The sequence below is a fragment of the Stegodyphus dumicola genome, chromosome 10, assembly GCF_044657685.1.
Source record: "Stegodyphus dumicola isolate Sdum_Otavi_A_Nest chromosome 10, ASM4465768v1".
In the NCBI taxonomy this organism is placed as follows: domain Eukaryota; kingdom Metazoa; phylum Arthropoda; class Arachnida; order Araneae; family Eresidae; genus Stegodyphus; species Stegodyphus dumicola.
Genome location: NC_140777.1, coordinates 99958623 through 99972745, shown reverse-complemented (window position 1 = coordinate 99972745; position 14123 = coordinate 99958623). Strand labels below are relative to the sequence as shown.

Below are 14123 nucleotides of genomic sequence, written 5' to 3'. Positions count from 1 at the left end.
TCGGCACACGTGGATCGACGCATATGCCGACAAGCTGCGGCAATCCCGCAAGTCACTTGTACCGTGATTCTGGAGCATGTGCAAGATACCCTGGATGTTCCTGTGTCGACCAGAACCATTTCTCATCAATTGGTTGAATGTGGCCTTCACTCATGGCATCCGTTAAGAAGACTGCCATTGACGCCAACGCTTAGAATGGTGCTGGACTGGAGTGATGTGGATGACAGAATGGTGAAACGTCATGTTCTCAGATGAGTCATGCTTCTGTTTATCCAGTGACAATTGCTTCATACGTGAATGGCGTCGACATTTTTTCAGCAGGATAATGCCCGACCACACAGTGCTTGCATCTGCCAACATGCTCTGCAAGGTATACAGATGCTTCCCTGGCCACCCTACTCTCCTGACCTGTCACCAATCTAACATGTGTGGAATGTGATTGGACGACGTTTGCAGATTTTGCCCCTGCCTTGTTCAGAAGACGAACTGTGGCAAATGGTTGAAAGGGAATGGAGAGCCATCCCTCAGGATACTATCTGCACTCTTATTGACTCTATGGCTAGAAGTGTTTCTTCATGCATCGCTGTCAGCGGTGGTCCTACATCCTACTGAGCCAATGCCGTTCTAGTTCTGTATTCTGACTATAATTTTGAAATAAAGATCACTTATTGCTGCTTGCTGGCCTTGCCTTTTTTCCAAATTTCATCACTTACTGATCACTCCTTCTTGGTGTTGCATTTTCAATGTCGAGCAGCATAAGTTGGAAATTAGTGAAGATAAAATATCCATGATAACTTTTCCAAAGAAAGTGACGCTAGTTCATCTACCTTCAGTAACATGGAAAGAGAGAAATATTATTGGTAAAGCCTCTATAAAATATTTGAGAATAATTATGGACACAAACCTTAGCTGGATTGCATATTTGACAAATGTTAAGTCGAAGGTTTATAAAATTTTTAATAAATTACATAGATTTATATATGAAGATAATTATAAAAATAAAAGCATACTCAAAGAGTTGTATAAAAGAGGAAAAGAAAGTATCTTATATGGAGCTCCCATGTGGTGGAACAGGAAAGAAAAAGAGTTAAATTATCACAGATCCAAAGAATAGCACTGCTATCTATCATGCTATAAAACAGTATCAACAAGAAGTATACAAGTTCTAGGAGCTATACCTGTGGATTTGAAGGCAGACTTGGAAGTTCAGACATATGGAAAAAGATTTAATTTATGGTGATATGGTTGTCAATCACAAAATTATAGATATAAAAGAAGATAAATATTATTATCATTCTGAAAAAATAAAGAATATAATATAGGAAAGAAAAATCCCACAAAAACGTGATTTAGAGATATTCACTAATGGCTCGGTGATGGACGAAAATGCAGGAGCTGTCTTTATGGCTTATTATAATGAATAGGAATGTGAAGATAAGGGATACAGACTTAATGAAAAAAGTACAGTTTTTCAGGCTGAATTATCAGCCTTTAAAAAAGCTTTAGAATGGGCTGATATATGGATAAATGAAAATAATTTGGCAAATTGTTTTGTTTCAATCTTCAAAGACTCTCAAAGTGTGTTGAAAGCAATGAATTCTAGAAAATGTCTTTTTAAAAAAGTAATTGAAGTAAGAAATAAATCTGTAGAATTTATGGAAAAGCATAATTTGAAAATTAATTGGGTTAAAGGTCACTCAGAAATGCTAGGAAATGCACACAACACTGCGAAGGAAGCAACTAAGAACGATAATATAGATATTTTTTCCACCATCTCAATAGAATACATAAAAACATTATTGCAAAAAGAAATAATGAAAAAATGGCAAGACCGATGGGATAATGATAACACTGGAAGAAAATTATTTTGGATTTTTTCTAAAGTTATGACAACAAGGCTGTCTAGTGACAAAATAATAAATCAAGCACTGACAAGTCATGGACGAAGTCCAGAATATTTAAAGAGATTTCACACAAAGAAAATAAAAAATGAAATGAAGTTTAATAAGAAAAATGTAAGTGAGGTTGTGAAGCACAAAATGCAGACTATACATTATTTGCGAGAATGCATACAGACAGTCTCTATTAGAAAAGAAAATTTTAAAAATACCTCAAAAGCAAACTTCAAGTATTTATATATTAAAGTATAATAGCATTTATCCAGGTTAGGAATTATAAATATTGTAAATAATCTAATTGGATATGAATATTTTGAAGTAGTTTGATTATGTAGTAAATTTCTAAAATTGCAACAAAGTTGAATTGTATATTTACACTAATTTACTCAGAAAAATTATGTAATAACCAATAATGGGTTTCAAAAGTGTGAATTTATGTTAAAAATTTTGTAAAATTGATTAATTTAAATGAACCAGTGATTTAATGTTCTAGAAAGATGGAAAATCTCGATTCAGAAAATTGTTAAACCAACATTTTTAATTGCATCATATTTTAATCTAGCTATTATGTTGAATCTATTCAGAATAAAGGTCGAGGTGACCCTGCTGGCAAGGCCAGATAATCTTCTCTAGGAGGACAAGTTTGGAGCCAGCTGCCCATTTTTTTTAAAAATTTGGTTAATTAGTTTATTTGGTTCTTTGATTGTTTTACCGGTTTGACAATACTGGCAGTACAGTTTATATGTTGAGTTTAGGTTTGCCATTTTTTGAAAACCCCTCATTTACATAAAATCAACTGGCATACCTAGCCATTAAATATTGATTATGACAATTTTTCACATGTTACCATTAGTTTACATAGTCATGAATATCAGTTCTTACATGTCACAAACCTTTAACCCTTTGCGGCATGGTGGGTCAATATATGTCCCACCTAATTAATATTTATTTTCTCAGTTAGCAGTTTCCCGTTAGATATTTTCTAATATTTTAAAAATAATCTATTTTAGTTATTATTTTTCTCAGTAGATGTTACTACTATACCACAGCTTAAGTTTATAAGCAGAAAATATTCAAAATAGGATCACAAGAGTGATATCCATGTATCTCGCATTTTTCAATATTTTAAAATTTTTGGTATACAATTTATGATATGTATGATTCTTTTTAATATTCAAAGGTATTTTATTTTCAAAAATCTTAATTGGTTTCAATATTTTATAACATTAATTTTGCAGTTGAAATAAGTGGGTTAAAATTTGTCCCACCACACACTTGAATTTTCGCTCAATAGATGGCAGCACTCACGATTATTTTTTCTTTTTTCCATCTACTTTTTTCGTGATTGCGCGCGTTTTTACATCCGTTGTATGCTCTGATGTGCTAAAATGTCTAGAAAAAAATTAAAAACTCAGGAAGCTTTGGATTTTTTTGCTGAACTGCCATCTGATTGCGACTCATATGCTTCAGATGTAAGTTCTGATTCAGATGAAATTGAAATCCAGGAGAGAATAACTGAGGTTGAATTTATTGCTGAAGAAGAAAGGGAAGTAGTTATAATTTGTTTCGCTTTTTAAAGACACAGACCCATCTATGCATGTGGCTGCCATCTATGTGGCACTCTAAATATGAATCGGAAGTATCTACTCAAAAATTTAAAAGACAAATGTATGTCAAGAGAATATATAGACTTTTCAGTTAGTGATGATTCAATTTATTGCATAAAATGGAAGGATAAAAGATCTGTTTCTATCCTGTCTTACTTGGAAAAGGAAACTGAAATGAAAGAAATTAATAGAAAAGAACGAGATGGAAAGACAAAAAAAGTACTGTGCCCAAACAGCATTATTTCATATAATAAGAATATGGGATATGTCGACTGATTGATCAACTGAAAATACTATATGAAATAGATCGCAAAAGCAAGAAATGAAGGCACATGATTTTCTTCTTCTTTTTTTTTTACTTTTTAGATGCGAGTATAGTAAAGTTTGTTCATGATGTTCCGATCAGGATGTAAAAACAATGAAAGATTTTCTTCTCTCATTTATAGAAGGTCTAATGGCACTTGCAGGCAAGAAAGAGCTGAAAAGAAAACTGAAATCCCCAGTTCAAATAAAAACTAAAAACCCGTTCGTACAACCAGAAAAGAGACTAAAAAATGTAATTCACATGCCAAAGAGAACGAGCAGGAGAACATGTGCATATTGCAGCACATCGAAAGAAGAACGACGAACATTTTGGATGTGTGAAACATGTGAAGTGCTTCCATGCTTACAAAAGAATGAAACAACATGTTTTTTAAAGTTTCATGAAAAATGACTTTTTTTTCAATTTTAATCATATATAAATGTTTTTGAATCAAGTGCCAATTTTAATATTTTATTTAGTATCAAATTTTAATCTTAAAATAATATTCAAGAAAATATTTTCTTTTGTTCCTAAAATTTAAAAATATTAAATATATGTATGCAAAAAGTGCATATGCAAAATTTTACAAGTCATGCATATATGCAATAAGTACAAAATGCATTTTAGTGTGTTTATTATGAATATTTTAGAATGCACGCTTTATTTTGTTTATTCATTCCATATATGATTTTTTTTTCCTGCTATACACCAATATGCTATAAGACATGTGCTAGTGGCATGGTGGAACAAACGGTATCCCACCTTGCCCCGTAAAAAATAAAAGCGCAGAATTTTTTTCAAGCCTTAAAGGCACTTAAGTAAGTCCATCTGACTTATTCTAAGGCATTTTTTTAAAGATTAAAATATATTTTAAATATGCGTGTTGCAAAGGGTTAAAAGGGAAATTTAAAACCTATTAAATTAGGGATAACATAGCTGCCAAACTTGAAATAGAAAAAGTCTGAAACTTCCAGGATATTTTCAATAGATATCCTAAATTTAATGTTCTTTACTAAATTTGATTTTGCAATTTTCTTACACTTTTATACTGGGAAAATCCTGAGTGAAAAGAAAAGATTTATCGATCAATGCCCTTTTAAATATGTAGATTAATTTAGTAATGTACATTTTATTGATGTAAAACAAAGCTAAATGCAGATATTAATGGATTAAATATTGGGTGAATCTTCATAAAAAGTTTTATAAATGTCTATAATAGATTAAGACAATTCCAAACAAATGAAGTTTAATAAGAAAAATTATGCTAGAAATCACTAGGAACTGACACAAGTTAAGTTTAATAAATGCACTGACTTTCTCTTATTGCTGGGAGACATTTCCCTTAGCCCTCTGAGTGGTATGGTATTTTGAATCAGCCATTAAAACCTGTATTTAAACATCATTTATTAGCTAAATTTGTGTAATTACTCTTTAGTCTTTATTTTCAAAAACTTACATTCTAAGATGACATTTACATTATTAAAGAAAATATGAAAGAAAAATATCTTAAATTATAAACTAATATGTGCAGAGTGACAAAAAAATATTATGACTGGATAAAGCTAGTCTTGCTGCTCAGAAAGTTAAAGCTAAAAAAATAAAAACCAATTTATCAGGATGCGATGTAAAGCTACAAGTCTCCTTGTAAAACCAAAAGACCTGGCAGCTATGAGATGATTCTTTTAGCATCAATACACTAAAACATATACTACACTTCCCCATATGTTTTCACACAGGTATGTGAATTGAAAGAAATTTTTAAAACTTACCTTAAAATTATCCTAGATTATGTTTTAATCTCGTCCAGAAGCTTGAAACAAAAGTAAATTTATCTTAGCTTAAATAATTAGTAATATATTAATTTTCTTGTTTTGCATTGAAGATGAAAGTAGAACCAACAAATGAATGCATTAAGTTTATAAACAATGCACATTTTCCCAGAATAAGTGAAAGATAATAAAATGAAAGAAACTATTAGTATTTATTTCATGAATTACAAGTAAAATATTTCACAATGTTTATTTGCATACCTAAAAATGTTTCTATCCATATCAAATAGCATATTTTTACACACAATCAACAAGCTATTCAGTTAATACATTTATAACAAAATGGATAAATAATTGGTATTGGAAAAACTATTTTTAGAAAGATTTCAAATTTAGAAAACACATTTCTATAAAGTTCTATAAAGCTTTTTTATTATTTATTTATTTATTTTTTTTAAGTGTTACCTAATTTTCAATGCAAGGCTAAGAGAATTTACACATTAAATTCTCAGCAGTAACTCATGTTGATATCCTCTGATGTATTATTTAACTTTAAATTGAGTTAACTGTGCATACAAATTGATATATTTCAAGATTATTATACATTTTAAATATATGTTCAGATTTCTCACAAAAATTGTTGGTGATCTGCATAAAAAAATTCCTATGCAGTGAAGATGCTTCTTTTGTTGTGAGAAGTACACAAAGAAATTTTTATGATTCAGATATATTAGAAAACATTAGGAAAAAAAAAAAAAAAAAATTACGGGTACAATACAATGCAACTCACATCTTTATATCCAAATACTATGTCCCCATTCTGCTTCAAAACAACTTGGAAAGTAAATGCACCATCTAAATAGGAAATGTTAAGTTACTAATTTTCCTCCCATACATACAGTTTTTTGCATAAAAGGTAATTAAGAAAGTCAAATGTAAAGAGAAAATAACACAAAAAATACATTCACTAAGCACCAATAATTTTTTACTACACCGCTTAATTTCAACGTGCAAATAAATATATTTTCTCATTTTAAAACAAAAGTATCACATAAAAGTAATATAGAAAGAAAATTATAAATTATTTAACAAAATAAATAAGAATTCTTAAATTTAAATTCAGAATTCATTATTATTTGAAATAACATCAGTACATTTTACAATTTAAAAAGAATCAGAACTGAGATAATAGATACAGTACAAAGTCCATAATCCGGACTTGTCGGGACTTTGGCGATTCCGGATTAGGGGTTTTTCCAGGTTATAGATCATCAATTTAAATCTGGTAAGATGGCATGCAGAAATTATACAATTAAAAATATGAAACCGTAATTTATGAAATAAAGAGCAATTATAATCTAAAGGGTATCAAAATTTACATTAAAAAAAAAAAAAAAAAAAAAAAAAAAAACGCTTAATATTTATTTGTTTAGTTCATTAAACATTTTTTTCAGTGTAAGTTGTTTAAGATGCTTCCACAAAAAATTCAAAAAGTTCCTTTTTCTTTTTGCTTATGTCATATACAGTTGACTTTCCAATGGCATTCTCCTCGCATAATTTTGAGATGGATATGCCTTTATCCATTTTTTGTAGCTGGAAATTCTTTTTGACATAATCAAAAGTTAAAGCTTAATTTTTATAAAATTGCTCTAACAGTCTGCAAAAAATAATAAGCTGGATCCAATTAGAAGATTAAGGAACAGTGCAATTTGCAACATTAACTGAAATACCTTAGAATCAGTAAAAATAATTTTAGCCTAGCTTATATTGTCTGTTATACATTTAACACGCATGCGTAAACACAATACGCGCATGCGTAAAGCATACAAAAAAAAAAAAAAAAAAAAAAAAAAAGTTTGTGGCTTTGAGGTCCGGATTATAGATCATTCCGGATAATGGACGTCCGGAATAATGTAATATAATTCATTATAATGTCAATTATAATTCACTATAAATGACATTATAATGTATGTATAATGTAATTTCTTTTGTCTTTGAAATAATAAAAATAAAAGAAGGAAAACAAGCAGCCAAAAATATTATATGAGGAAAATGTATAAATACAACTTTTACCTTTTACTTTGCATAGCAAATGGTACTTTCTAGAATTATGCTGTTTCAAATACACCAGTTCCTGCTTTAAAAATTCAGCGTCTCTAGTAAAATTTCAACTTGAACATTTCAAAAATTTCATTTTCTTATTTATTATTGCGAATGAAAAAACTACACGTTATAAAATATAAATTAAAACCACTCAATAAAATAGCCATAGTTTCCATTTGTATTTCAAAATAAAAATGAGGAACTTAGAATTATGCTGGATTAAAAAAAAAAAAAGGGTTTAGTTAATAGTTATTTATTATAATGTGCAACATCACAGCATAATGTTATGAATTTTGTACATAGATAGATAATTTTAGTGAAATTATTATATTTTTCTATATTATGGAATATGAAAAATCGAAAGAGATTATGTTCTGCTGGAAAAATAAGAATACAAAGGCAAGTCTATTTAACATAAAGTAAATTGCTATCTTAGTTAATTGGCGAGATATAACCAAGATGGCGATGCGTTTAGCAACTAATTTTTGTTACCAAATTTGGTGAGAAAATGCCAAAATTGGCGACCATCTAGTGACATTTTGTTCCACTCCTTGTATAACTGTAATAGGTATTGTAAATGAATAATTGATACTTTATGTAGCTGTAACCATACCCAACCCAGAAATTTCTCAGTGGGTGGGAGAAAACTATATAAGACTGGATACAGCATCAGTTTCTGAGTTGTTAGTTGAAAGTGACTTAGGTAATATTGCCAAGCTGACAACGGTTTTGGCAACTTATTTTTGTCACCAAATTTAGCGAGAAATCGCTTAAAATCACCAAATTTGGCAATATTTGGGTTCAATCTGTGTATCACCATAATATGTATTGAAATTAAATAAAAGTAATTGACCACTATGTCAGATGTAACCATAATTTCACACCCATATTGCTTTCTAGTAATTTGGAGAAGAAAAAAAATACTAGAAATATCTCAACGGATGGTTGAAAACTATAAAAGGCTGGAGAGAGAGCATCCACAGTCAGTCATTTAGTTAGTTGTTGCTGCTATTGTGAATTGTCACTTCCTCATGAACTGAGATATCAGGGTTAGCTTTCTCTTTAGACACTCTTTGCACTGCACTGCGTTAAGCATTCTTAGCAGTTTGAAGAGTAATGACAAATTGTACTCTGTGATAAAATGCATGAGTATTTCTTTGGCATGTTCCAGAACTCTGAAGAGTTTCTTTTGACAAAATAAATTTTATCAACATATCATCAGACATGTGTGCATTCAATCTACTACAAACCTGCATTCATGCAACAATACAGATTTTTTATCTCAATTTATTTTTAAAGGTAACTTTACTTCTTCAGATAATGGTAACAGAACAGTTACATTTGTAAAATGAAGAATGAAGAACAACTCATTAATAAGTTGAGAGGAAAGCATAGGGTTGTTAAAATTACAACAGCTCTAACTCTTCATTTAATTTCTTTTTTAAGAAAATAAATTTTTGTTTATTGTACCCCATTTACAATGCACATTCTATAAAGTATTCTATAAAGGGAACTTTTTATTATCTCTGAGGAGTGATCTGTAATTTTTAAAATTTCCCCGACTTTCTGGAAAAAGTTTCAAAATTTCCTTGATCTTCCTTAAATGTTTATACTTTCCCTGATTTTTTAGGATTTTCCAGGTGAGTAGGAAACTCAAAATTTATTTCTTATTTTGCAAAGAAATTTACCTCAATAAATGATTGCAAATAAATTAAATGGTTAAACTGAATACTTGGAAGAAATCAGAAATGTCACAAAATTTAGAAGCATTAAAGAAATAGATAATGCACAATATTCCCATTATTTCCTAATTAGTAATTCTCTCAATATACTACTGCATAAAATTATGATGTATTATTACGCAGAATTAGCTTTTATGAAATAATTTATACAACTGACCAAAAAGAAATACAAACATTTAATGCAAACGTGTTTTTATTAGTTGTGAAAAATAACCATTTTTACTGTTTACCAAAATATGATATTAAGACATGCTCCTACCATTCATTCTGCCTTGAATAAAAACTTTGTTCCACTGAACAACAAATGATGTACCTGCAATTGAAGAAGAAACTAGTACAGAAACATTTAAAAGTCACATTAAATATGTTGATTGACATATGTCTGACTTCCTAAACTACTGTTACAAAACATTTTGTAAGTTAAAAATATATATAATTATATATTAAAAAGAAGACAGAGAGGAAGAACAGAACATTATTATATCATAACTTCAATGATGGATGAAAAAAATTGCTTTATATTTACAAATTTAAAAAAAAAGAAAGAGAGAGTTATGTTAAAAAAGTGATACACTAAGTTTAAAAAAAAGTTATTCCTACTTTCTCCCCATAATAAAATTATATTTTCAACAAGACACGGTTTTCTGAATGAACACATTTGTTTTCCTTTCTGTTTTCTTTTGTGAACAAAATTAAATTTGATCACTGTTTTTTCGCACACAGTCTGATAAAAATTTTCAGTATTAAATTAGTCAGATGGAGTAATATACCATACAGAGTCGTAGCTAGGGTTTTCAGCGCCCAGGGACAACTGAAGATTTCGCACCCCCTACTGCTTGCAAAGGATGGAAAACATTTAATTCTAAAATGTCGTAACATAGTTTGGCGCCCCTTGGATTTTGCGCCCAGGGACAGATGCCCCCCTTGCCCCCCTCTAGCTACGCCCGATACCATATATGTGCTACAGCAAATTGTCAAAGTATAAAGGTAAACAGGTTTATCAGAACAGTTTACAAAGTTTCTATGAAAATGCTCGTTAAATTTTATTAAATACAAAATATTATGCAACATACTTCTGTCAGCATACTTGATCTCAGATTCTGTTGAAAGACTGGTATCAAAGTTAGCCATCAAAGGTGCTATATACTGAGTAGCAGCAATCCAGTTGTGCAAGTAATCACCAGTATATAAGAAACCTATTTAGAATATAGAGAGAAACATATTTAAAAAGATTTCATATAAAATGTTGAAATAATATGTTTAAAATAAATATTTTCATAAAAGTAACTTTTAATTCACAAGGAGAATACATTATTCACAGATTAACATATTAGCAAATTATTTTTACCTATAAAATATCTTTTGCAACATTAAAAAACAGTAAGCAACAGTTTTGAGAAATTTCCTGTATGATTTTATTTAAGTTAATTCGTGTCTGGGGAAATAGACCCGATTTTTCCATAGAAATTCAATGCTAAAGCAAAGAATGTTAACAATATTATATTTCACACACAAAGGATTTTTAGAACATTTTTTTATAAACAATTTAATAATATTTCCAAATTATCAATTGAAAATATAACTACTAATTTCCAGCAATTCTATTCTAATTTCAGAAATTATAATACATACATAATGTTCAACGATTTTAAATAAATAGTAATCATACAATTTAAAGATTTTTAAAACTTTCTAATTTAAAAAGTTTGTCAATAAAACAGTTTCACAAATTTTTACAACTGCCTACCCGTAGCTGAGGGGTAAAAGCCACCAAACACTAGTAGTTAGGTCTGGGTCTAGGTAAGTCCCAGTAAACAGGCTGGCTGCATGGGCATTTTCCCCATGTGTTATATGGATATGAGCCAGTTTCCCTTAAAAAGTCCTCTACAAGCATCTCTCTTTCTCCGTGTAGTGCCTAACGGTGAAGAGCGCAATAAAAAAAAGTTTTGTAACTGCTTTCCGACAAAAGTTGTTTTTTAAAAAGCAAAACAATATTTTCCTCATTTAATTTATCAAACTAAAAATAAAATAATAAAAGCATAAAAATAATGTATTTTATATTCATAAGAGTACTTGTAGTCAACTTCTTTCTATTATAAAGCAATATTTGGGTTCTGAAAACAAAATGATCATATACATAAGCTATTAGGCTATTGGTGTATGATGAGAGACGTTTTCACAAAGAATCTTTTGACCCAAAAAAAAAAAAAAAAAAAAAAAAAAAAATTATTTTCCTAGTGGGGCCGATAGAAAATAGAGGGTTGTCTTATATGTCAGACTATTTTACATTTTAAATATGTAAGATAATATCAGTGAATTATTCTGAAGAGATTAAAAAAAAATTGCATCTTTTATTCAAAGTGAGTTTTGGGGGGATGTAGGGGGTCAAAACAAAAGCCTTTATAGCAGCAACATCTTTTTGTATGCATAACACATTCTCAGGGAGAAAGACAGGAAGAAAAATATAATGAATAAATACAATAACTGTACTTCAGAAATTAATAATTTACTTTGACCGACTCTTGCTTACCTCCAGTTGCAATGGTAACATTTCTTAGCAAACTTCCATAGAAAGGAAAATCAAACGATAACTCAACAGTCTGTAAAGGAAAAACGGTATTGATGTAGTATGCGATCTACCATCTTTATTACTTATAATTATTTTTTAGATGGCCCCCTAAAACTAGTTGTTGTTTTAATCACTTCTTTTCTCTGCCATTTTGTTGCAGATTCAAATATGAAAGCTACTGAATTCTTTAGTTATGAAGCTATTCAAATTTGGATGCAGAAGTATGATAGAGATCTATTAATAGAAGTGATGTCTATTTTTTTGGACTGCAAAATTCATTATATATAGCTGAACAACTCGTAGAACTCATGGCCCTTTTGAGCATGACTCTGGGCTTTTGTTCCCTAAAATTGGAGGGAATTTAAATTTAATGAAGTTAAAAATTTGACAGGTTATTCAGTAACTCAACTACATCATTTTCATCTATGTATTCTTAATTTTTTGTATTTATTTTCATATTTAAAAACAGCATTTTAGTAACGCCATCTGGTAAATAATTAAATAACAAAAGGAATAGATTGCATACTACATTATTACCCAAAAAAAAAAAAAAAAAAAAAAAAAAAAAAACATTATTAAAAATCCTAAAATTTGACTGGAAAAAAATATTTTAGATATTTTATGCATATGTACTTTATATAGTTTTATACACTAATGAAAATGTGGTTTTTATATAGTCATTTAGATGATGTATGGATGCATGGTGTAAAATCACTATCAAATATATAAAATTTAAACCAGGAAATGAGCTGCATGTGAACAGCAATTAAAAAAGACTGACAAATTAATTAAAATATAGCACTGTATTGAATTGAGTGTGGGAATGAAATTAAATACACAAAAATTTGCCTTTTTCTAAGACACAAATTTTTCTTTATTATGAGCAAGTCCTCCTTTTAATTTTAATTCAGCATTTTCCAACATAAGTTTTAATACTCAATAATTTTTCAGGATTTTTTCTTCCCCCCTTCTTTCTTTCTTTGGGCACTCTTTTAACCAAGGATACTTAAAAAAATAATCTAGTATAGCAGTTTTCTACCATTTAATTAACGTGTACCATCTAAACAAAAATTGAAAAAAATTTAGTACCACCACTATATTTTACGATGATTATTTTTCAATTTCTCAATAGAAATATTTAATATATATATATATACGAGGGTTGGAACTTTAATAGTGGCAACGCAGCTGAAAAATGCGGCCAGGTCATCCGAGTGTCAGCGATGCAGACGTGCAAGCTGTTGCCGCACTAATGGACAGTGATTGCCGCCAAACGATTCGTCAGCTGGCCAGACAAACAGGATTACGCATACGACTGTGTTGCACATTCTGAAGGAACGCCTGTCCATGATAAAAACTGCTTCACGATGGGTTCCACATCAATTGACGGACATGCAGAAACGGCTACGATACGATGGTGCCCGAACCCACCTGGAGCGCTATGAGCGCGAAGGAGATGCTTTTTTACGCCGTATCATTATGCTGGATGAGACTTGGGCCTGATCGTACCAGCCAGAACTGAAGGGTCACCACAACGTTCGAAATTTCGTCAGAACCCCAGCAATGTGAAAGTTATGGTGATTCTCGTGTACGACTGTGATGGTGTCATCCTAACGCATACCGTTCCCCCACAGCAGACCGTCACTGCGCAGTATTACTGCTCGTTTTTGGAGCACAATCTCCGACCAGCTTTGAGAAAAAAAAAAACGGCGACACTTTCTGCAGAACGCTCCTCTCATTTTGCATGACAATGCTCGGCCGCATGCAGCACAAGTTGCGACTGATTGTTCAAGCGATGGGGCTGGGCAGTGCTTTACCATCCACCATACTCCCCAGATCTAAGCCCTTGTGACTGATGACTTAATTCCTAAGATGAAGGAACCACTTCGTGGCACTCGCTTCAAAACTGTTCCTGAGATTCTTGCGGCAGTAGACCGGTCCATTCAAACTATCAACAAAACAGGTGCTGCTACAGGTATTCTGCGACTTCTACATCGTTGGAAACGAGTTGTACACAATGCTGGCGACTATATTGAAGGACTGTAAAATATGGTGACATGAATCACTTTTGTATTCCTTGTAAATAAATAGTTGCCACTATTAAAGTTCCAACCCTCGTATATTGCCATTT

General features: G+C 30.7%; 1 protein-coding gene across 2 annotated transcripts in view; it reads right to left on the bottom strand.

The window, feature by feature from the left end:
* Nucleotides 1–14123, bottom strand: part of LOC118202291 (plexin domain-containing protein 2-like) — a 76663-nt gene that overhangs the window by 19882 nt on the left and 42658 nt on the right. For both annotated transcript variants that reach the window (XM_085825314.1, XM_085825315.1), the window contains exons 4-7: nt 11954–12023; nt 10497–10619; nt 9683–9736; nt 6369–6433 (exon numbers count right to left, since the gene is read on the bottom strand). In XM_085825314.1, coding sequence (XP_085681440.1) covers nt 6369–6433; nt 9683–9736; nt 10497–10619; nt 11954–12023 — 312 coding nt within the window. The remainder of the gene's footprint in view (nt 1–6368; nt 6434–9682; nt 9737–10496; nt 10620–11953; nt 12024–14123) is intronic.